The sequence below is a fragment of the Capricornis sumatraensis genome, chromosome 8, assembly GCF_032405125.1.
Source record: "Capricornis sumatraensis isolate serow.1 chromosome 8, serow.2, whole genome shotgun sequence".
Classification (NCBI taxonomy): domain Eukaryota; kingdom Metazoa; phylum Chordata; class Mammalia; order Artiodactyla; family Bovidae; genus Capricornis; species Capricornis sumatraensis.
The window spans coordinates 89538183-89562644 of record NC_091076.1 but is presented as its reverse complement, the minus strand read 5'-3'; the positions used below and the strand labels follow the sequence as shown (position 1 = coordinate 89562644).

The 24462-nt window shown below is 49.2% G+C and overlaps 1 protein-coding gene across 4 annotated transcripts; it reads left to right on the top strand.

Moving 5' to 3' along the window:
- Window positions 1–831: 831 nt before the first annotated feature.
- On the top strand, window positions 832–23247 carry PIP4K2B (phosphatidylinositol-5-phosphate 4-kinase type 2 beta). 4 transcript variants are annotated; one of them, XM_068977776.1, is made up of 10 exons: window positions 832–1037; window positions 10692–10766; window positions 13838–13910; window positions 16045–16190; window positions 17276–17422; window positions 18458–18496; window positions 19040–19153; window positions 21744–22002; window positions 22496–22599; window positions 23115–23247. In XM_068977776.1, the coding sequence occupies exons 1-10, from the start codon at window positions 879–881 to the stop codon at window positions 23193–23195; spliced, it is 1197 nt and encodes a 398-aa protein (XP_068833877.1). In that variant the 5' UTR covers window positions 832–878; the 3' UTR covers window positions 23196–23247. The 4 variants fall into 4 exon arrangements, with proteins under 4 accessions (XP_068833877.1, XP_068833875.1, XP_068833876.1 ...); XM_068977774.1 differs by having other exon boundaries at window positions 10692–10789; window positions 13807–13903; window positions 16038–16190; XM_068977775.1 differs by having other exon boundaries at window positions 10692–10789; window positions 13807–13910.
- The last annotated feature ends 1215 nt before the right edge of the window (window positions 23248–24462 follow it).

The window sequence follows — 24462 nt, the reverse complement described above, 5'->3', positions numbered from 1 at the left end:
CCTGCCGTATGATACGTGTCTTAAGGTGCCGGCCTGCCCCTGAACTGGACGCTTTGGCGGGAGGCCGGCCACCGGTGGGTGAGAGCGGGACTCATTCATAAAACCCGAGACTTCCAGCTGGCTCCTCTCATTGGCCCTGGGGGGAGAGGGCGTGTCCTGCGGGTGGAGCGCGGCCCCGGTCCCAGGGGAGTGGGAAAGAGCCACGCATGGGTGGAGCGAGGGGGCGTTTCTTGCTTTTCCCGGCAGGACTTCCTTTTGCCCTCGCAGTGTTCCTCCTCTCTCCCCCGGGGTGGGGATGGTACGTCCCACCCTCCTCGCATTCCCGCCCCTCCTCCGCTCCGGACCCGTGGTGCCGCCGCCATCTTGGCACGTCAGGTTGAGGAAAGACCCGAACCCTAGCTTTGGGGGGCCCGGTCAGGGAGATGCTCCCGCAGTCGTCTGCGAGACCTACCCAGCCCTCCTCCCCTCCCTGCTAGGGCGCGGGGCTCTGAGGCGCGCGGAGGCCGGCTTGGTTCCTGTCGGGCCCGGGGAGGAGGAGCAGGCTGGGCGGCCCGCTACCTCCCCGGGACGGGCGGTACCACCCAGCCAGGGAGGAAAGGGTCTGGTGACGGCGGGGCTGCGGCACTGCCCGGGGCGGGGTGCGGAGCGGGCCGGCCAGCTCCCTGGGGCGGGGCGGGGCGGGGCGGGAAGGGCGGAGCGTGGGGCGGACGGAACCACCGGGGCGGGGTGGGGAGGTAACGGGACGGGCGCGACCATGGCGCGGTGAGGGAGCGGGGGGTGGGGATCGGTCCGGGGGAGGCCTGGGACCGCTGGCTCGTGCGCCGTCTCGGCCGCCCCCCCCTTTCGCTGCCGCCGCCGCCGCCGCCGCCGCCCCGGGCATGTCGTCCAACTGCACCAGCACCACGGCGGTGGCGGTGGCGCCACTCAGCGCCAGCAAGACCAAGACCAAGAAGAAGCATTTCGTGTGCCAGAAAGTGAAGCTATTCCGGGCCAGCGAGCCGATCCTCAGCGTCCTGATGTGGGGGGTGAACCACACGGTAACCAGCCCCTCCGAGCGCGGCCCCGCGCGTGCTCACGCCCCCCGCAGCCCCAGGGCCCTCGCTTGGCAGGCCCAGCCAGTGACGCCTGCAACCCCTAGCCAAGCCAGTTGCACGCCCACCCCACCCTTGCACGCTGTCCCAGCCGGGTGTGCCTCCCCGCGCGCCACGCGAGGCCTGGTGTCACCGACGGTGGCGTGCCGTCGCGTCCTCTCCTTCCCTCCAGCCCCTCAAGCTTCACGCGTCTGGCTTCGGGCAGCCCCCGGAGCGCAGAGAGAAGGCCTGGGTGGGATGAAAGGGCTTTTATCCCCTCTTCCTCTCTTCTCATCTCGTTCGCGTTAGTTGCATTTGTTTTCCTCCTTGTTCCTTGTAATGGGCTGCCTAGCTCGCTGTCCAGTTGAGAGGCAAGTGGCATTAGTCTCCCTGAGTATTCCTCTGTTTGTGGTCGTTTGGTTGACGTGGCTGCTGAGTTTCCCCATCCTGCAGACCTCCTTACCACCGACTGGAAATCTTCCCTGGGTTTCTTCTTTTTCTTCTTGAAGATGTATCCACTGGAGAAGCACGGGGTTCCTGTACCATGGAAGGACCCATGGGGTCTTCCTGGGCTAGGGGGAAGGGAGAGTGTAACCATCTGAGAGGAGGTGAGGCCTGCTCATGAGGACCATTCATAGTAGAGGACCTGAATTCTGTGGGGTTCATGTCAAAGATGTTGACTTCTCAGGTGTTGTGGTTTCTATTGTATGTAACAATGATTAGGATAAGAGGTTCCCTGGATCCTTGGGTAGCTTTGGGATTGTCCAGTAGTTTTTGTTAGGAAGTTGGAACCCAGCACAGTGTTTGAACTGGAGGACTTTGTGTCCTGTTTGGGGTCTTCTTTCTCTTCCAACTACTTGCTCCTTGCATTCTGACCATTTCATTGAGTTCCTACACCAGAAATGAGAGGAAGTATGAAGACTTGAAATGCCACTTCACCAGCTAAAAGTTGGGAATGAGGAAAATGAAGCTAATGGCTTGAGTTTTCTGTGGAAATCAGTCAGTTCTGTAGCGTCTCTGACTTCTCGGAGCACTTGAAATTGCCCACAAGACCAAGCGATGACAAAGGGATGCAGGGCTAGCAGGCCTTTTTGCTTTGCTTTACTGGAAGAGCCTCTGGTTGGAGATTGATGAACCACAGTCCCAGCCAGGGTTTTACCTCTAATATGGAAATGCATGAGTATGGTGAGGTCTAATGAAGACAACCAAGTTTTCCTGGTCTTGGCTGAGTTACTGTTTTCAGAGACTTCACTGAGGTGAAGATCCTGGCTAGGGTGGGGAGAACCACTGGTTCTCTGTGGTCTAGCTTTACGCCTAGACCTCTGGGAGCTATTGTTCAGTCGCTAAGTGGTGTCCAGCTTTGCGATCTCACAGACTGTAGCCCGCCAGGCTCCTCTGTCCTCCACTATCTCCCAGAGTTTGCTCAAATTCATGTCCATTGAGTCAGTGATGCTATCTTATCACCTTATCCTCTGCTGCCCCCTTCTCCTTTTGCCTTCAACCTTTCCTAGAATTAGGGTCTTTTCTAATGAGTCAACTCTTAAATGGAGCTTCAGCTTCAGCATCAGTCCTTCCAATGAATATTCAAGGTTGATTTCCTTTAGAATTGACCTATTTGATCTTCTCTGGGAGCTGCTTTGATCCAATGGTCCAGCAGAGTTTGTTCTGTCTGCTTCCTGCTGCCTCAGGGGTCATCTGACAATATTGCAAGGGAAACTGGGTCATTAAATATGTGAACCCTATGTCCTTGCCTGGAAATCAATCCTTGAATTTGTTGTGGAGCTTGCTTCTCACTAGAAGGCATCCTGTCTCTGTGGAGAACTGGTAGTGGTCTGAAAGTCAGGAATACTACTGCTAGTTGGAAGGGACTTTGAGACCCTTATTTTATACATGAAGAAATGAGAGCCCTGAGTGGAGAATTAGTTCACCTGTGGTCTTTTGCAAGCAAAAAATGCAGCTCATTGTCCACACCATGGGCTGTATTGGCTGATGATGTGCTTGAATGAGAGGTCTTGTTTTATTTGCCTCCTGTTCCTTGTCCTGCCTCTCAGCCAAGTTCCAGGACAGATGGGAATCATGGTCTTGTTCAGTTCAGTTCAGCTCAGTTGCTCAGTCGTGTCCGACTCTTTGCGACCCCATGAATCGCAGCACGCCAGGCCTCCCTGTCCATCACCTAGAGAACCTGAATGTATGCTCAGGTGTGTCTGCCTGTGCCTGCTAGTTCCCTTGGTGTGTGTGGTACTTGGTTTCCCATAGGCAGGCAGTGAAACTCTGCTAATGAAGAGGTATCCAAGATTCTCTTTGACTAGGCAGTCACCCTCTTTCTTTGCTAATTTTTAAGAAAGTTTATTTGAGAGCTATCTGAGAAGACATTGACTTTAAGCAAGACCCAAGCCTCTGGATATACTGAGCAAGCACCTCAGGGGAAATGTACTGGGCACCGCTGTCCTTGACAGGCCCAGCTTTGAAGATCGGTTAGTCAAGAGTTTTATTGCTTCCTCTTGACTTCCAATAAGGTCTAGGATTTTGTGGGTCCCCGTGTGAAATGGAGCATCTCCCCAGAAGACTATAAAATCTTGCAGTTCTCAAGGGAGTCAGGACCAATTTGTTTTGGTGGATTGATAGCCTTTCTTGGAGGTTACCTTCCTTCAGAGCCCACTGCTGCAACTTTTTGCAATCTAAGTTTTTAGGAAAAAAAAAAATCACCTTTTGTTTGTTTCTTTAGTTTCTCACCCATTTAAGCATTTAGACATTGATGGTCTCTGGCTGATGGTGTATGGTAGATGAAGGATGGATACATCTTTATCTATAGCACAGGTCAGTTACATATTCTCCCATGAGGTGGGTGATTTACTTCTGGGTAGAAAAAGAGGCCTTTGAACTCAGTATTGAAACAGGACCTCCTGTCGTGGACAAGAGATGCAGCCGCTAGACTTTATGGAGGAAAAAGGAAGACAAGATCAGAAGACTTTGGATTTGTTAGAGGAGAACTAGTAAAGAGAGAGAAACTAGTGTTTTAGTGGATGAAGTACAATTCGGGGGGCCTGGAGTTAGGGACGAGATGGCCTGGGAGAAGTATGTAGAGATCAGAGGAGGCAGACATGGCTTGATAACCTATTGGCCATTTTAGGAACTGGGTATGTATGAAGCCTCACCCCAGTGATCAGAGGAATAGGAGAGGTTGATGGTAATTATGTTTAACCACTTGGGAAGCTGCCAGACTGATTCTTCAAAGTGACTGTACCATTTTATATTTCTGCCAGTAGTGTATGTGGGTTCTAATTTCTCCAAATCCTGTCAACCCTTGTTATTGTCTTTTTTATTTCAGCCACCTTAGTAGATTTGAAGTGGCATCTCATTGTGATTTTGTTTTCCTTTCCTAGATAGTTAATGATGCTGAATCTCTTTTCATGAGTTTATTGGCCAGTTGTATATTTTCACTGGAGACATATTAAGATCCCTTGCCAATTACTTTTTTGCTCATTTTAAGATTGGGCTATTTATTTTTTTATAATTTAACTTGTAAGAGTTCTTTATATATTATAGATTCAGGTCCCTTATCAGATATATGATTTGCAAGTGTTTTATCCCATGCTTCGGGTTATCTTTTTTACTTTCTTGATAGTATCTTTTGAAGCTCAAGTTTTTAATTTTGATGAAGTCCAATTTATCTATTTTTCTTTGGTTTTGATGAAGTCCAATTTATTTTTCTTTGGTTACGTGTACTTTTGGTGTCATATCTAAGAATGCTTTGCCTAACCCAAGATCATGAACATTTACTCCTATATTTTTTTCTGAGAAAAACTCAGAGTCTTCTAAGAAAAACTCTTTTAGATCTAACTCTTACATTTAGATCTCTAATCCATTTTAATTTTTTGTGAATGGTGTGAGGAACAGATTTATTCTTCAGTCTGCTCAGTTCTCCCCCACATTCTTCCCCCATTCTGTCCACACACTTTCTTTGCTTAATGCAGACCCAGAACCTCCTTTCCTTGCCTTTTCCTTTTCTCCTGCGGCTTTAAAAATCTTCAGTAAATATTTCTGCTCTATGAAGCCTTTGGATGAATTTGTCCTCCAGCACACCTTCTCACCTCACAGAGAACGCTGAGACTCAAAACCAGGAGCAGAAAAACCAAGGATTAAAAAGAGGAATAAACCCAGGGGTGGATTTGTTGGCCCTTGTGGCTCTCTGTTCTTCTCTTTTTTTCCTGGAGTTTCAGTCTCACTCGGACCTCCTTGGTCTCGGGAATGTGTTTCCCAACTTGTCAGGTTTTCTGATGGTGGCAGGTAACAAATGATTGCCAGGTGGCCAGCCCATGGCTGAGCCACCCACACAACCCTGGCACGTGTCGGGAAGCTTCCTGGGTAGCAATTCCTATGAAGGTCACACAGGGAAGTTGGAGTTCCCTGGAATCAGAAGTTCACCAGATTAGAACTAGCGACTGAATTTTCATGTCCAATCAGATCAGCATAGAGTGAACTCACTGCTCCTAAGTTCTCATACAGCTTGTTTTAGCGTCCTCATTATTTATGCTGATGGCTCATAGAGTTGATCATGTGGATAATCCCAGAACCACTTACATGGTGTGAGGTACAACAGACTTACCACCCTAATGTGTTCTGCATCATACTACTCCAATGAGCTGCATTCCGCAAGCGCACTTCTGCTGAAGGTGAGGGAGGTTGGCCCAGAAGTGTGCTAGATAGTAAAGAAAGGCAGATCTTCCTGAAACATTGCTTTAGTCATAGCCTTTCACACTCCAAAGCTTTTTGTCTTTCTCTTTTGTCTGCCAAGTGAAGTTTATTCTTCTCTCCTGGGCTTTTAAGACTCATTACATTCTGGTCATAGCCTCAGTAGCTAACCTTAATCTTCTTTTCCATCCTCCGGACCGTGAATCTTTGGCATGGTCACACCAGCTTTGCCATCTCTTTTTCCTAGTGTTAGTCATCTTTCAGTCCCCTTTTTTCTAACCGTCTGCCCTTCCATCATTTATTGTGTAACTGCTATGTACCAGCCATTGTGCTAGGGACATAAAAATGGGTAAAATAGTCTCTTTTTTCTCAGGGCTCAGAGTCTAGTGGAGAAATCAAACGTGTAAACAAGTAATTACCCAAGTGAATGTGATAGTCAGGATATAAAGATGAACAGAGGAACAAGTGAGCAGTTCAGCCTGGGAAAGACAGGGAAGCTTTCACAGAAGAAGTGTTATTTAGCCATATCTTGGATGAGTCCCTTAGCTTTATTCCTTCTGTTTTTGCTGCTGTAGCCTATTACCTGAACATATACATACACACATTACCTGTGTGTGTGTATATATGTGTTCAGTCATGTCCACCTCTGCAACCCTATGGATTGTAGCCCACCAGGCTCCTCTGTCCATGGGATTTTCCAGGCAAGATTACTGGAATGGGTTGCCATTTGCTGTTCCAGGGGATCTTCTGTTCCCAGGGATCAAAGCTGTGTCTCTTGTGTTTCCTGCGTTTGCAGGCAGATTCGCTAGCGCCACCTGGGAACTATTCTAATAGCCTTATAAATGGTCTTGCTGTCTCTTATCTTTGCCTTTTCCAAACCTTACTTGATTCCAGAATTACCTTTCTATATCACCCATCTGATCATGTGAATTCCTGGACTTAAACCTGAGAAGTCTTCACTGCCTACACAGTTAAGTTCAAGTTATTATATAGTGGACAAATTAAGTTCAGATTCAGGCTGTGTGCCTTAGTATAGCTTTGGAGGAGTAATTTTCTCTCTGAGCCTCATTTTCCTTCTCTATAAAATGAGCATAACACTTACCTTGAAGATTATTAGGACAGAGGGAAGGAATGGAAAACACTACCTTAGTCTAGGTAGCTGCCCATAGAAAGGACTGCACAGCAGTGTCAACAGCCCAGGTTTTGGCACCAGCAGACCTAGGAGCAAATCCTGACTCTGCACATATTATCTGTGTGACCTTGAGCGAGGTACCTTGCATCTTTTGCAAAAGGCAAAATCAGATTAATAATATTTCATGTGACTATTAAGTATTAGAAATACAGAATAAAATATATATATGTGAGATATAAGATACATAATAATATAGAGAACTGACCACTTATAGACATGCCATGAATAGGAGCAGCTGTTATTTACTAATAGTGATAATGTCCAGGGCTGCTCACCTGTCATTCCTGTTCTCTTTCCCTCCATTTCTTAGTGCCTCTGTTCTATCCTGCTACTCTTCCTCTTGCCCTTCCCCCCGACCAAAAATGGCCAGTATACTTTTTACCTCTGAGGCTTATAGTTCCCACAGCTGGGATTCCCTTCCTTGGGTTTTGGGTTTTGTTCTTTTTTTTTTTTTTTTCGCAAACTACCTCTTAGGCCTTTCTCACTTGTATTTCTCTATAGCTTCTTTTAGCAACCAGCTCTCCCACTCCCAGGCAGACGCAGTCATCTTTTTTTAAAATTTTATTCATTTATTGGCCATGCTGCACTGCTTTCAGGATCTCAGCTCCCTGACCCGGGATGGAACCTGGGCCATGGCAGTGAAAGCCTGGAATTCCAACCACTAGGCACCAGGGAACTCCCAGATCAGTCTTTTCTCAGTCTGCTGTTTCGTCTCCTTTCATTCATGACTCTATAGCACTCATAACATTTTATTTGTTATCTGTTGTCTGTCTTCCCTGCTAAACAGAGACCGTATCTTTTCGTTTTTGTGTCTACAGCTTCTGGGACAGTAATGGCACATAGTAAGGCTACATTGAGAGACGTAAACTGAATGCAAGTTTAGCCAAGTCTCAGATCTGGAAGGACTTTAGATGCCAGGCTAAGGAGTCAAAACTTTACCCTGAGGCTGGTGAGGAGCCATGGAAGGTTTTTAAGCAGGGTGTAACGTGACCTTGTCGTAGGTTCTTCCAGCGTCAAGTGCTCTTGGCGATCCCAGGCAGGGCGTTAGGTTCCGTTCTAGCCTGATGTGTGAGCGCTGGGACTGGCCGTATTTTCACCCTGCCCTGAATCTGCTGTTTTGTTTGCCGCCCCTGTGTTCTGACTTACTTAAAGGCCCCTTGACTTCAAGTTTTACTGCATCATGGGTTTGTCTCATCTCCCCAGTAAGAGGATAAGCCTCCCACTTTTCTGTGCGCAGTGCACACAATGCTCCCTTGCTGCACACTCTTCTCCCTAACATGAAATGAAGCATGTAGTAGGTATTTCAGCAAGTGCTTGTTCAACTGAAATTGAATAGAACTCTCTGGGGATATAAAATTTAGCACAACTAAAAAAAAAATAGTACAGCTAATCCCTAGAGTGAATCATCTACATGTGGCCCAATGGAAATGAGGGTGAGTCTACATAGTTCAGCTGTATGGATTATTCAGCAGCATATTATCTGTTAGAAATTTCCTGCTGTTGGGTTGTATAGTTGAGAATAGAATGAATTGAGAACTAAAAACTGACCAGCTTACAACTGTTCAAACTATGCCACACTTTTGAGTTACACAGAAAATTAATAATGAACAGCTCTTGTTAGAATAATTCATCCTGGCTAAGAGGCAGTTGACCCCTCTCAATTGGGTGTTCTAGTCTTTCCTAGTTCTCCCAGTAACAAGCCCTGACCATGGCATAGAGCCTTGATTTTAGCCTAACTCAGATTTAATCAATAGCAGATACCGAACCTTTTAGTATAAAATACTCTTTGGGTCAGTGGTAAGTTCTTTCTAGGATGGAGGTATAAACTAGAAAAGGACGAATTGCATAAAGAGCCATGAACTTCTTTAAATCTCGGAGCCAGACTTAATATGCCAGGAAAAAGGGTGTGGCACAGCTGCCATGAATTGTTTCTGTTGGCAGGGAGACAAGAAGTGGAGTGGTTTCCTCTGTAGGCACACTCTTAACAATCAGGTTGTCTTGTGAGCACTCCCTGGAAAGATAACTGCGGGGTGGTTTTGTGTATGTCTGCGGTGGTTTAGCCAGTGGTGGACATCTCAGACCTGGATGCTGGAAATTTTAAGCATACAGTTTGATCAATTTTGACAAATTTATATACCCATGGAATCATCACCCAAAACAACACATAGAACATTTCTAACACCCTAGAATTTGCACCTCATATGTCCCTTTACAGTCAACCACACGACTGCCCAACCCAGGCTATCCCTCACTATAGATTCTAGAATTTCATATAAATGGAATCATAAAAGATGTACTTTTATATCTGTGCCAGTCAGTTTTGCCAGCAGTTTATTGAGGCTCTTGCACCACTGCCAACTTAACAGTACTACCCTACGGCCCCTCCCCATACACATCCTTCGTTTCCCCAGGAGTAAATTGGGTTTTTCACCAGCTCTAGGAAGGAATGGTTTCCCCCGCCCAGTTACTGCATTAATATGAACTTCCTCCATCCTCTGACATTTCTAAATAAAAAAGCTTTGGAACATGAAAGGGGCAGCAAATTAAATGGTATTTCCCCCCATTTATGCTCCTGGAGGAGTCCTAATGACTAGGTTATTCCCTCACTGCCGCATGGGGCCTCATTGAGATAATAGGATTTGCAAGGAAAGTATCCGAGAGACCCAAGACTGTACTCCCCCTGCCCCCTATCCATTAAGTCAGGACTAAGGTTTCCTCTCTAAATCCTGAATGCATTAGTGGCAACTGGGTTGAGGGTCAAATGTCAAATACTCTGCCGTGATGGAAGAGGACATCTGTGGCTAATTAGGCCACTAATTGGCTAAACTGGGATGGGGAAGGGCAGGAGCTGCCTTCTCAGCTCTGCATCAGTGGGAGGCCAGTTCCCTGTGCAGCCTCCAGCTCCCTGAAGGGGATGAAAGACAATGAGAAGGTTTGTTTGCAGTGGGGGCAAGGCACCCCTCCCACTCTCCCCCAGTTCAGCCCAAGGCAGGACGTGGCTTTAGGAACTGGCCTGATGAAAGCAGTTAATCAGGAGAGTGAGAGTGAGCCAGTAGCCAGATGTCTACCTCTTCTGCTCACTTTAAATTTAATTCTTTACTTTGGAGGTAAGAATTATACACCCACATAAACCCACCCAGCTTTTTTCTTGCCCCAGGCTGCTTTCTGGAGTGATCTTTAATTTGTATGAAGATGTTCAAAGGCCTCAGTGAATACTCAACGTATATTGGGTGATATTTATTCACTGATCCATTTATTTTTGCATTTGATAAATACACGTACATAGTCTCCACTGTATGCAAATCATGGTGTCAAGTAGCTTGTGTGGAGCCTCCAAGAGTCAGGTGGATGATCTTTGCTTAAAAGGGTCAGTGATATGATCTTGCCTACTTACAGTCAAGCAGGCTTGTGAGGTTTATGAGCATTAAATACAGTGTGAGGGAGGCTGTGAGATGGCCAGAAGAGGGATACAAACAAAGCTTTAGGAATTCCGAGATGGGAAAGAACATTTATAGTCTGGAGAATCATGAAAAGCTTCCTAGAGGAGGTGGGCCTTATCAGGTGGGGAGAGTTAGAATAGGTAGAGATGAAGTTGGGAACATATTAAATATTCAAAGAGAAGAACAGAAATAAAGACAAGGGAATCCGCAGAAATATCTTTGGTGAGATGGTGTAGTATGTTATCTCTCTGAGGCAGGTGGCCCGGCTGAGAACCTCATTTTCCCCTTGCTTTGCAGATCAATGAGCTGAGCAATGTCCCTGTCCCTGTCATGCTAATGCCAGATGACTTCAAAGCCTACAGCAAGATCAAGGTGGACAATCATCTCTTCAATAAGTAAGTGGCCTGCTGAGTGGGTCTTGTAGGCCGTTCTTTCCCTCAAGGCAGTGAGCCTCCCAAAACCTCAGCCGTCATGGGGCAGGCAAGCGCCTAGCATGGTGTGAAAGCACCTCCTGGATCACAGAGCTGGAAAACTGGCTGGGAAAACGTGTTCATTGTGCGCCTCTCCCCCTTGTACCGTCCTGTCATTTCGGTCTTCCATCAGCCTACCTTCCGTGTCCCTCAGGACTGGCTCGGCGCAGGGTGATTCATCTGGGGCCAGTTTAGGTAACAGTGAGCTGCCCAGGAGCTGAGGTGTCTAGTACGAGGCAGACAGCAGTGGCCCTGTCTTGATCTTAGTTTGAGGCAAGACCTGCCAGGCATGTTCCTGACCTGGGATGCAGCCAACTAGTGTGTGAACAACAGGCTGAGCCTGGTGCTCAGGGTTGCTATCTAAAATCGTTTTTCCCGATGTTGCTCATTGTGGCTTCTTGGATTAAAACTGGTGTCTCAGACTTTGATGGAGCAGCCATTTCCCTTGGCACAGTTTGGGACCTCCTCTAAGCCTTGTAGAGGTTCTTTCATCCTTCTGTGGGTCACCCAAGAAATATGTGTTGTTCACACTCTCTTCCTTTCTGCATTTGAATCTTGGTTCCACTCTCCATTGTCCCACAGTCCCCACCACCTCACCAGCTGAATTCTGTCACCCCACCATTCCCAGACTGTTAGCCCGGAGGAGAAGCTTGATTTGAAAACATCTATTAGTGGCCTCTCTCTGCCATAGTAAGTAATAACATCATATTCTGGAAGCTGTCTTCATAGCTGTTACTTGCTAAGTGGCCACCTGTGTAGAAGAAAAAGCTATGTTTCTCCTCTGTTCGCACACAACTGCTTATTTCTAACACCAGATATGTGGGTGTCCCCCCACATCAAGCAGTTCTGTAGGACACTAGCAAGGTGTCCTGCAGTTCAGTTCAGTTCTGACTCTTAGCGACCTGAAGTGAGCATCAGGTCTCAAAGGTTAAGGACTGAGTCCTGCAAACTATGCCCCGACCGCCCTTCAGATGCCAGTCTCAAGTCCAGGTTGTCACTTGTGCTCTGACCTATTTGCTGTATAGGTTGGAAGTTCCCACGACCCTCCCCATTGGGTTGGATTACTTGGCTTGAGTGGCTCACAGAACTCGAGAAAATAGTTTACATGCTAGGTTACTGGCGTATTATAAAAGGATGCAACTCTGGAACAGTCGGGGGAGGAGAGGCATGGGGCAAGGCACGTGGGAAGGGGCAGGGAGCTTCCAGGCCCTCGCCAGGCTCACCACCTGCCCCGAACCTCCATGTGTTCACCAACCTGGAAGCTCCCCATCCCTGTCCTTTTGGATTTTTATAACAGCATAATTGAGGAAGTCATTGGCCATTGGCAGTTGGTTCTGCCTGCAGCGCCTCTCCCCTTCCTAGAAGGCAGGGGCCTGGGAAAGTTCCAACCCTCTAGTCCTGGTTGGTCCCCTGGCTATGAGCACCCATCCTTAGAGGTGTAACAGAAGTCATCTCATCAACTTAAATTCAGGCGTGATTGAAGGGGGCTTGTTACAAAGAACAAAATACACCTTTATTGCTTACCACTTAGCAAATTCCAAAGATTGTATGAACTCTGTGCCAGAAACAGGGACAAAGACTAAATATGTATTTGTTATTATATTCAGTGTCACACCACTTAAGGAAGGAAGGCAGCCCTAACCTCTGAGGCAGGAAAAGGAGTTGTTCTATGCCAGAGGTCAGGGCTCAGGTGTCAACCATGTACCACATTGTACCAGGGGTCTGTGGTGTCCACCACCGCATTGACATTTTGGCCGAAAGTGAACTTCCAATATCTTTGTTTTTTTCTTTGTTTTGTTTCTTTTCACTAATTCCTTTTGTCTTTTCAACAACTGTTATGTGCTGGTTATTAGACTGCAGTGCTGTTTACTATGAGACAAGGACCCGCCTTCATGAGAAGCCACTACTTTTTATTTCCTTGAAGTCTCCTATCCTGGAGTAATCAGAGGGACATATTTCTTTTTTTTTTCCCACCTCAGTTTTATTGAGATATATTTGATATACAGCACTGTCTTAAGTTTGAGGTGTCCAGCATGATAATTTGACTTATATAATTCATGAAGTGATTGTCACAATAAATTTAGTGAATATCCATCATCTCATATATGTGTAGAATTAAAGAAAAAGAAAAAAAATTTTTTTCCTTGTGATGAGAATAGAGGGACACATTTCTGAAAGGTTGTTCCCAAGCACAGTGGCTATTGTCAAGATGGAGGGTTTGGAGGAGGCATCACTTCAGGTAATTCTCTTCCCTCCTGAAAGTCTGTGGATTGATTGAGGAGTGGGGAGGATGTAGATTGGTGCCAGCAGCCAGCAAACAAGGCTTCATAAAAAGATAGGATCCCAGTCAGTCGACTTAGGAAAGCACCCACCCCTTCCATCCCAGTGGAAGCCAAGGGCAGGACCTCCTGGGTGTAACCGTTTTCAGGATGTGTTGATAAGAGCCTCCCCAGAGGAGCGGGGTCCTTTGATGAGAAAAGCCTTTTCCTTTAGCTGTCAAACTGACATTTACCTCACAGCAGCTGTTCACATGCAGCCACCTTTCTGTAGCAAGTTCAGCACTTATGAAGGAGGGCGCACACTCAGTCTCACTTCTCTGCAGGTAAGGTTTTTTTTCCGCTTCAATGTAAGTTTTATGGAAAGATAGCATATACTCAGAAAAAGTACACATCATAAATATACAGCTAGGTTAATTTTTTACAAGGAATTAAGGAATGTGCACGAGGAATGTGAAGTTTTTAAACTTTCACATGCTCAGAATCACCTGGAGTGTGTGTTAAAAATGCAGCTTTCCAGACTTAACTCCAGAATGTTGAGGGCTACATTTTAAGCACTGCAGATTATTCCGATCCAGGTGACATGTGGACCACAGCTTGAGAAGCCCTGATGTATGAATTAGAGGAGCAAGGAGTTCACAGAAACATGTCTCTGCTTTTCCCCAGAGAGAACCTCCCCAGCCGCTTCAAGTTTAAGGAGTACTGCCCCATGGTGTTCCGAAATCTCCGGGAGAGGTTTGGGATTGACGATCAGGATTACCAGGTATGGAGTGTCTTTGCAAAATCAGGAGGGTTAGGGAGTGGGGCGGGAGGGCAGGGGGGTGGTCAGGAAGCCACAGGACAAGTAGAGGAAAAAAATGTGTCTACTGTTCTTGTGCTGTGTCTTCCTGTCAGGTCTCACTCCACCCTGGTACTCTCTGTCCAGTGCTGGTGGGCTCTTGGAGGAATGAGGGCCTTAGAAGTACTTCTGATGGTGCCTCCTAGGTTCAGGCTCCTCTCCCTCAGAGGGAGCGCAGGGGGAGGGAGAGGGCTCTGTGGAAGCTGCTTTATTTTAGTCTGACATTCCCAGTCTAGGCTGAAGAACCCTTCTCCGTAGTTTGACTTAAAAGAGAGAGAATTGTTGCCAGCAGCAGATGAGGCCTCTTAGAGCAGATAAGACAGATTAGAAAAGGAAGACTTCAAGGGTAGTATAACTTCTTGCCAGGTATGAGTGCCATCTCCTAAATTTGTCCCCTGTCCTGACTTTGGGAGGGGGCTAGACATGCTGGAAGCTGCCCCTTTTAGGGGGTGATCATGTCACAGAGGCCTTTGACCTATTGGGAGGAGTCAGTCCCAATATCAGGGACATTCTAGTGTGACTCACCATCTGTGGCTTCTGTCACTTCTCCACCTAGCACCTTCCTTGGACTTCTTCCCCTGGCAGACAGCCTGGTGATGATGGTGGGAGAATATTCCACTTCACTTGTGTAGCAGTAAAAAATATAGCTGATTTTCAGTTGTCTGTCGGGGGGCAAGAGGAATGTGCAGCCTAGTGCAATATAAAATGGGTGCCCGCATCTTGGACAATACTGTCATTCCTCCCACCCCGCTCCTGGGAGGTCTTCCACAGAGTAGACCACAAGAAGCAGAGTCTCCTCTCCTCTCCACCAGCTCCAGGGGGCCTCCTGAGGAGGAGGGATAGGGGACGTGAGAGGAGGAAGGGATGCCAGGGCCTTGAGCAATCAGGAACGGTCATGTCCAAGAGGTGGTGGGCCGCCCTCCAGCCCCTCCCGTTGGGTCCAAACCCTGAACTCTCATGCCCTGACCAGAGCACGAGGTTTTCTGAAAACTTCTTGCCATTAGTGCAACCCTAGGTTGTTGAGGTATCTCCTTCCACGGTGGCTCTTTCCCTTCCCTCTGGCCATCTAACCGCATCCTCTTTATTTCTCTAATAGTCTTGTGGGCAAATAATTGTGCTCAAGACTGGAAGAGGGGCAGGGAGGATGGTGTTCAGGGAGGGGACTCTTCGCTGAGACTACCAGTGACTGAGAGAGGCAGGAGATGCCCCCTGGAAATGAGGCAGGGGTGGAGCTGCTCTTGACCATCCTCTGTCTTCTGACCCGCCGGAGGTCTTTTCCAGGCATCTGGCTGGTGAACACATTTCTTTGGTTGACTCACACCTTCCCCTACTCCCTCCCTGCTTGAGGGTTCTCCTGCTTCGGATTCTGATAGGAGTGGGGCCCTGGAGGGAGCAGGGACAAAGCCAGAAAGGCTCCCCAGATCTGCCTCCCAGCTCTGCACAGACAAGCAGGAGTTTGAGGCGAGGGGCGAGGTGTTGGGCAGAGCAGTGAGGACCAGCTTCCTGCCTTAGGAAGAGATTTCCAGCATGAGGGTGCATAACAGGAAATAAAGACAACTCTATCCACTCCGTCTTTATGCTTGACTTCTTGAATATTGCCTAAGCTTTGTCTTCATCACCCCCAAGAGACTGGGAAAACCATCTCAGTCCGCTTCCTGGTGTTCCAGATGAGGAAACTCAGGAGTAGAGAAGTGCAGTGGCTCACCCACGGTCACGCTACATGTGAGCGTCAGGATTAGAGCCCAGGCCCCTAACCTCCGAGGCCGAATTTTAGGTTCTAGAGCAGCTCTCTAAGATCAGAATGAAAAGAAATATTTCACAGTCGGTCCTCTTCTCATCACAGTCAAGGATTAGGAGCAGGTGGTGAGGAACAACTCAGGTCTCTCTTAAGGAAGACTTGGGAGAGATGTGAATTTCCCAAGAGAAAGGGGGCAGGTAAGGTCTCATCTACCGCAGTGCTGTTGGCTTCAGAGCAGTCTGGTCCATAAGAGAAGACTCAGAGTAAAAGTCAGAGTCCTTGTTTCCCCTTCCAAGACCAGCTTTTGTCTTGGTCCATCAGAATTCAGTGACACGCAGCGCCCCCATCAACAGTGACAGCCAGGGCCGGTGTGGCACACGTTTCCTCACTACCTACGACCGGCGCTTTGTGATCAAGACTGTCTCAAGCGAGGATGTGGCTGAAATGCACAACATCTTAAAGAAGTACCACCAGGTATGGTGAGTCGTGAGCCTCAGCAGCAGAGGATGGGTTGGAAGCGGGAGAGGAGCCTCCAGTAGAGCTTCCGGGGGGGCTGGGTCCTCTCTGGTAATGGGTGCTTCCTGATAACCAGGCACTTGCCCTCCCCTGGGGCTGTGTTTCTGTGAGGTAAAATGCCTCCTTGAGAAAAAGGAAAAAAAGAAATGAAGGTGTGTTATGGACGCAGTGCCAGTTGACCAGCTGTTTCTCGTCAGAGGTGGGGAGTTTTCACACTCTGGCACCTGCCTCATTTCTTCTGAGAGAGGTCCTGTCGGCTCAGCAGGGCCGCTGCTTTTCCCATTCCCTCTCGCCTCTCTTCTGGAACCTGTCCATGGGAAAAGCAGGGGGTGCCTGTCTGAAGGTTGCCTGGGTCTTCAGGGAAAACTGGCTTTTCTGTGGGCACCTTTAGTTAGAGCAGAAAATCCTGGGGTCTGGCGTGAGTGAGAGTGGTGAGTGCGAAGCCATTCTGTCTCCCCAGACGCTTCATCACAGCCCTGCCTCTGCTCCCTCTCTTTCCCCTCCGGCTTCCCATATCAGGCTGGCAGAGAGGATGCAAGGCCGGGATCAGTGATTTTCCTGCAGAATCCCAACCGTATGAAACCAAAGAGGCTCTGCACGGCCTGCTCAGCCTCTCAGTCTGCCTTGCTAATTGGGGGCAGGGGTGGTCTTGCCTTTTGCAGGTCTGAGGAGCCCCATGACTTAGAGGAGCCCCATGACTTCACAGAATCTGATTTGGAAGCCGCTAGTCTAGAGACAGGACTTCCCTTGTAGCCCAGTCGGTGAAGAATCTGCCTGTGATGCAGGAGACCTGGGTTTGATTCCTGGGTTGGGAAGATTCCCTGGAGAAGGAAATGGCAACCCACTCCAGTATTCTTGCCTGGAGAATCCCATGGACAGAGGAGCCTGGTAGGCTACAGTCCATGGGGTCGCAAGAGTCGGACACGACTGAGCTACTAAACCACCACCAGTCTAGAGGCTAGAATCCCAGGGGGCATGTGAGCCTGGGAAGAGCCCTGTCTGTCCCGGCGCCTTCACCTGTTCCTTCCTCCCTTCCTTTCTAGTTCATAGTGGAATGTCACGGCAATACCCTTTTGCCACAGTTCCTGGGCATGTACCGACTGACTGTGGATGGTGTGGAAACCTACATGGTGGTCACCAGGAACGTTTTCAGCCATCGGCTCACTGTACATCGCAAGTACGACCTCAAGGTAAGAGCTCTGTGTTTCCCAGCTCTGGCCCTCTCTCCCTGAGGCTTGGAGGGGCTGCAACTCCAGCTTCCACATGTTGGAAAAGCCGGGGCATAGGTTTTGGTGTGGACAAGTGGCTCTAGAGTTGATACTCCTAACTCACTTGAGCTGAAGGCTATCTCATGTCCAGGTGACAGTGACAGGTTATTCAAGCCGCATATGTCCCTTATTTATGTGCAATGAGTGTTCAGTTCCCGTCGGGAGATGTGCACCCCGAAGGCAGCAGGGCGGGTCAGGCTGTGCTACACACACCCTGGCAGCTGCCCAGGCCTCGTGGACTGTGCACAGGCACATTTCTAGACATAGTGAAAAACACACTTGTGCCTGTGAACCGCAGTGCTCCACTGTTCCCAAACCTGGCTTCCTGACCCGGGTCCCTCAGACCCCTCTCCCTCTCTCTCCTACCTGCACTGGCCTCCTTTCTGCTCCCACGGTGCCCATGCTCTCCACACCCCCAGCACCTCACAGAGGCTGCCTGCCATTGTTTCCCTCCCTGCCCTCTTCTCCACCTCCACCTCCCCCCACCTAATCATTTCCTACTTAGCCTTTCAAGCTCAGCTCAAATATCACTGATTCCAGGAGGCAGGCTTTGGCCACACCTCTGTCTAGTCTAGACCGTGGTCCTGTAGTGCATGCTCTTGGAGAGTTCTGCCTTCTCACCTGTACCACTTTGCACTATTGTAATTAATGGATGAATTAACTGTGTAACTCCTGCTTACTGCCTGTCTCCCCTGTTAGAAGGAGAGCTCCTTAAGGGCAGGGACTGAGTCTCTCAGTTCAGCCCTGTTTCCCGAGCACGGGTCTGGTTACAGTCAGAGCCCTGTACCCAGTCTGTGACAGAGGAAGTGAACAAGTTGCTGCTTCCTGGCCCCTCTAGGAGTCTAACCAGTCTGCTTGAGTTCACCGCTGCCTCGCCCTAAAGACTGGTCCATGTTTTTTTTGCTCAGCGGAATTTGCCTCAGCTCGGACTTCTCCTGACAGCTCTTATCCTTTCAGGGTTCTACTGTTGCCAGAGAAGCGAGTGACAAGGAGAAGGTATGCTGGGGTCTGTGCTCATCACTTGTGGAATGGGTCACTTGGAATCAGAAACACCTTCTCCCACCCCTGCGGTCCCTTCCTCCGCTGCTGTCCAGCCCGGTTCCTAGACACGCAGTCTGTGGATGTGAAGTACTGTGTCACTAAGCTCCTGCCTGTCCTCATCCTTGGCCTAGGCCTTGGTCACCAGCCTTTCACCTTTGCCGTTGCTGGGCTCTTCGTAGTCCTAGAGGGCTGGCAGCTTCCACCTCAGCCCAGCCTGAATCAGTGAGTGGCTGCTTGAGCCCTGAGCTCAAGGTAGCTCAAGCCTGGTAGTCCAGGCCCAGAAGGAAATCCTTTGATCAGTCCTCATTGTCTGACTCCTGCCACATACTTGCCATCTCTGCCTGTCCAAAGCTGGGACTGTAGACTCCTGGACAGAGCTGTTTATCAGCAGGTTGGCTGTCTTTGTGCCAAAGACCCTTTCCTCTCCTGTATCATTACCCCCAGCCTTGGAGGTGCACAAAGCAGGCCGCCAGCCTAACACTGCTATTGCTCTCTCAGGCCAAGGACTTGCCAACCTTCAAAGACAATGACTTCCTCAACGAAGGGCAGAAGCTGCATGTAGGAGAAGAGAGTAAAAAGAACTTCTTGGAAAAACTGAAACGGGATGTAGAGGTAAGTACTTACCCATGATTTTGCTTTGGTTGAGCTCTTGTCCCCAGAACAGAAGCCTCCTTCACCTTAAGGAAAGTTGAATTCACTACTTCCAGAAGTGTGGACAAGAGGAAGGTGGTGATTTGAGCCATGTGGGTAGTTGCTTGCATCTAAAGCTCACGCAAGTATGTTCCATTTGGGGGGACACAGTTTGTGCTGGCCGCACCTGTGTGACTCAGTTTGAAGTGCTTCCCCTCATTTCTTCTCTCGTCTGTTATCACCTCCTTTTCAAACTCCGCTTCAAGCTTCCTTTCTGTGTTACCCATAGTGGAGGGGGCATCCAGGTGTCAGAGTGACAGGAAACCAACCATTAAGACCCACCAACCACGCCTTTCTCTGGCTCAGATTCTCCACTTGCCTTGCAACTTTCTGGTTGGCAGGGGACTTCCTGTGGAGAAGTTCTTTGGAGAGGACACGTGCTAAATAATGAACATGATATCTACACCACTTGATAACTTGGTGCCTCCTATTTTTAATAACTCGGGAGCCTGTTTATTACAACGAAACTATATAAACTTTAGAAAATGTTTTTTTTAATTGTGGTAAAATATGCATGACATAAAATCTACTCTCTTAAACTGGTTTTGAGTGGCATTCAGTACATTCACATGGTTGTGCAACCATCGCCACCATCCATCTCCAGAACGTTTTCATCTTCCCAAGTGAAAATTCGGTACCCATTCCCTCTTCTTCCTTGCCCCTGGCAGCCCCATTCTGCTTTGTGTTTATGAAGCCGACTGCTCTAGGAATCTCTTATAAGTGGATCATACAGTGTTTGTCCTTTGTGTCTGGCTTATTTCACTTGTCATAATGTCTTCAAAGATCATCATTCTGTGCTTTTTGTCAGAATGTCCTTCCTCTTTTCTGAGGCTGAATGATATTCTATTGAATGTATGTACCACATTTTGTTTACCCATTCATCCATTGATGGACACTTGGTCTCTAGTTAAGATTAGCTAGTTAATCTAGTTAGACGTCTTCAGAGAAGCAGAGGAGGATATAGATACATAGATATTTACTATAAGAAATTGGCTCACAGGATTATGGAGGCTGAGAAAAGTCCCCAAATCTGTCTGCAGTTGGCCACCTGGAGACCCAAGAGAGCTGATGGTGTAGTTTTAGTCCAGAGGCCAACAGACTCGAGACGCAGGAGGAACTGATGCTTCTTCAGTCTGTGTCTGAAGGCAGGAAGAAGACTGATGGCCTAGGTCGGAGGCAGTTAGGCAGGAGGAGTTCCCTTTTACTCATAGGAGTCAGCCTTTCTGTTCTTTTCGCCCTTTAACTGACTGACTGAGGCCCACCTACTTTAGAGAGAGCAATCTGCTTTATCAGTTTACCAGTTCAGGTGTTAATCTCCTCCACGAGCACCATCCCAGACACACCCAGAATAGCGTGTGACCACAATTCTGGGCACCCAGTAGTGTAGTCAAGTTGATACATAAAATTAACCTTCACTCATCATTGTGAGTAATGCTGCTGTGAACGTGGGTTTTACAAACTTCTTTTTGTTAGGAAGCTTTATCTTAACCACCCCCTACTGTGTTTGTACCTTTATTCTGATGTTTGTCTAGAGTCTTTCTCCTCCTTTTCCTACTTTCCTCCCTGCTCTGCCTGCAAAGAGGATTTAAGACAGTTGACACCCTCATTTGTCTTTGCTGGCCTGTTGCTTTGTAAACGTTTGCAGGCGGATAGGAGAGGGTGCGGCTCACACAGTCTCTCTCCTGGGACCCTGGCCACTTCTCCCTTGGCCTTGAGAGGGCTTTGTCCGGAAGTTCTTGCAGTGGTGCGCTTCACCTTTCTCAGAGGACTCTGCTGACCTACCGTCGGGGCTGCTTGTGCTTTTAGTGACTTCGTGGGCCTCTAGAGAGAGGTGCTGTGATCTATCTGGGGCTGCTGTGATTCTCCATCTAGTTCTCTAGGTCATTTGGACAGTTTGCTGCTGTGTGACCACAGCAGAAGGCCGGGCACATGGCTGACGGTGGCCGCTGGCTAGTGCACAGAGGATTTGGAGCAATGACTGGAATGCCGGCTGACTATTCCGTCCTCGTCATCCCACGCTCTTCATTCTTCTCCAGGTTATGGAGTCCTAGCTCAGGAGACTCAAGCACAGTGCTGCTCCCAGCGCTTGCAGGGAGGAGGAATGCACGGTGCAGCATTCCATTCTTTCCTCCAGCTCACCTGGCCGCTCAGTCCCAGATGGAATTGACTCTTCCCTCTTCGTGCAGGGCTCCTTCTGCTTCCACTCCCGCAGCCTCTACCTGCCTGACTTGTCTTCCTTCCCTAGGATCAGCCTCGACTCCTTTCCTCAGGGAGGCCCTCTTCCCACTGCTGGACTCACACAGCTCCTCGCCCTGGAGGAGTGACTGTCTTCACCATTAGACATCGAACTTGTCCAGGGCAGAGACTCTGATGTCTTGTGCTCTGCTGTGTTTCAGAGTGGGAGAATTAAGTTGAAGGAGTGCCTTTTCTCCCCTTTCCAGATGCCAGTCTGCCACGTCAGATGTCCCATGCTAACCTCTGGCTTCCGCCTTTCCTTCCCCCACCTCCCTAGTTCCTGGCCCAGCTGAAGATCATGGACTACAGCCTGCTGGTGGGCATCCACGATGTGGACCGGGCAGAGCAGGAGGAGATGGAGGTGGAGGAGCGGGCCGAGGACGAGGAGTGTGAGAACGACGGGATGGGCGGCAGCCTGCTCTGCTCCTACGGCACGCCTCCAGACAGCCCGGGCAACCTCCTCAGCTTTCCCCGGTTCTTTGGACCTGGGGAATTTGACCCCTCTGTTGACGTCTATGCCATGAAGAGCCATGAAAGTAAGTAGGAGCCTGTGCCTGCCAGGCCCCTCCAGCCCTCATCCCACCCCCTGCTTCAGGCCTGTTGCTTAGATGCCCTGTGGGTGCCTGGGCCTCCACCTTATTAACTGCCGACTCTGGCCTCTTTTTGCCTTCGGCTGCCATCCAGGGTTACCACCAGTAACTCTGTCTCCTGGGGCCCTGGGTCCTTCTCTGTCAGGCCTTCCTTCACCTCTTTGCGTGTCCTGGATAGCTAAGGCCTGGTTTAGCTCAGGTTCATGGGAGGGACAGAACCTCCTAAATAGTGTCATGTCGACCCCACAGAGTAGCTGTGAAGATCAAACAAGATGAGAGCTGTGAAGGCTTCTAAGAAGGACTCCACGGGTCATTTCTTTTCTCAGATTCAAAGTGACAGGGATGAATCTGGATGTTGTATCTGAAGGGTGAAGGACACAGATGCTTTCTGCCCTTGTCCCTGCCTCTTCCTCCTTTCCTGCTTCCTCTCCCCCTTCAGGTGCCCCCAAGAAGGAGGTGTACTTCATGGCCATCATTGACATCCTCACGCCATATGACGCTAAGAAGAAAGCTGCACACGCTGCCAAAACAGTGAAACATGGGGTGAGTTCTCCCTGTCTCCATCTAGGCCCGGGTGGTGGGCCCTCAGGCCCCGGGGGGCTCCTGCTCAGAGACACTCTCCTGCCCCTTGTCGCTGCCCAGTTGCCTTGTGTCCTCTCTTTGCCATCTACACCCCGTCCCCATGCTGCAGCTGGCTGAAACGCCCAACTTGTTTTTCCCCAAGTGTTCTGGCTCCTTTCCCCCAGGCTGCTGGGCATGTCATGCATCTTGTTGACTGCCAGTAATAGCTTTGTTTACATGCCATGCTGCTTCCCAGAGGCCTGTTTCCCCATGGGCTTCAAGCTACTGTTCTCCAAACGGGCCCCCACAGAGCTCTGGAGCCTCTCTGCCGTCTCCCCACTGCCTTGTTCCTACTTCAGTGGGTGCAGCCCTGGGATTGTGAATCAGCGAAGCAGGGCCAAGGCGCTTCTGAGACATGGGAATGATTTCTCCAGGTGGCCCGCCCAGCTGGGGGCGGGGCAGTGCCACCTCCTGATTCAGGTCTCTGTGTATTACAGGCGGGGGCCGAGATCTCTACTGTGAACCCTGAGCAGTACTCCAAGCGCTTCAACGAGTTCATGTCCAACATCCTGACGTAGTTATCTTCTACCTTCAGCCAGAGCCAGAGTGCTGGATGTGGGGTCGGGGATTGGAAGAGAGAGAAGGTGTAATCTGGGCTAGATGGGAGGGCGGGGAGCAGAGTGGGGGTCGGGGAGGGCTTTAGCAACGTGACTTCAGCCTGTGACACTGAGAGAGACTCTAGCAGGAGGGGAGGGGATGTGCCATGCGTGCGTGTGCTCACAGGATGTAGCCTCATCTGCCTACCCTTGATTCCCCCCTCTTTGACCTAGGTTAAAAAGGTGTTTCCTTTTTGTTACCTTGTAATGTTGTAAGATACCTTGGGGCTAGAGATGATTTTCTGGGTTTATTTGGGTTTTGTTTCTGAAATTTCATTGCTCCAGATTTGCTATTTATAATGATTTATGTCATCACCCTATCCACCATCTCCATCCCTGCTCTGCTCTCCATTCCCTCAATTAAAGAAGCACCCACAGATCCAGCGAAGGGTCCTCTCAGAGCGAAATGCTCTGGTGCCGGAGAAGAGGTTAGACGCCTCGGCCCTGCTGCATTTGCTCTTGTCTGGTTAACTTTTAATTTCATGGACTATTGTGCACAGCTTCCTCTACCTTTTTGGCCTCAGTTCCAAGTGAAATGTTACATAGTTCCTCCATCTAAATGCTGTCCCTCCCAAAGGCATGCTCCAGGTCAACATCAGGCATCTTGGAACAGAATCAAAGATCTCAGAGGGGAATGAGTTCATCCTCACGGGATGGTCAGGGGTGGGGGACCGCTGGTTCTCAGAGAACCCCATGATCATCACCCAAGCCCCAGGCTCTTTGCGGCCCCTGGAGTGCAGACATCGTCTCTGTGAATGAAGCCTGTCTCCCACTGAGTCAAGAGGAACTAGAAAGCACCTCTGGATATAACAGGACCCTCATGCTTACATGGTCATTTCCCCTTGAGAAAACTCCAGAAAAGCTGATGAGTATCGAATGAGGTCTTGTGCCCTCCATCCATTTACTTCCTTCAGATCTTCTCCCAGGCATTCTCATTTGTAGGTGAGCTTTTAGCTGGGGCCTGGGGCGCTCCTTACAGAGAATACCTCTTCAAGCCCCGAGGCTTCCATGCAGTAATGTGCCACCTGGATGGTTGTGGCCAGCAGGAATGGTGTACCCTGCCCTCCCCTTTGGAGTGTGCCACCCAAGCCTGAGGTTGCTTGAGTCACTTGAGGATCTGACCTGGGAAATACAGTTTGGAGGCCTGATGTGCAATTCAACCTGGCCCAACCTTGGAGCTGTGTTTCCT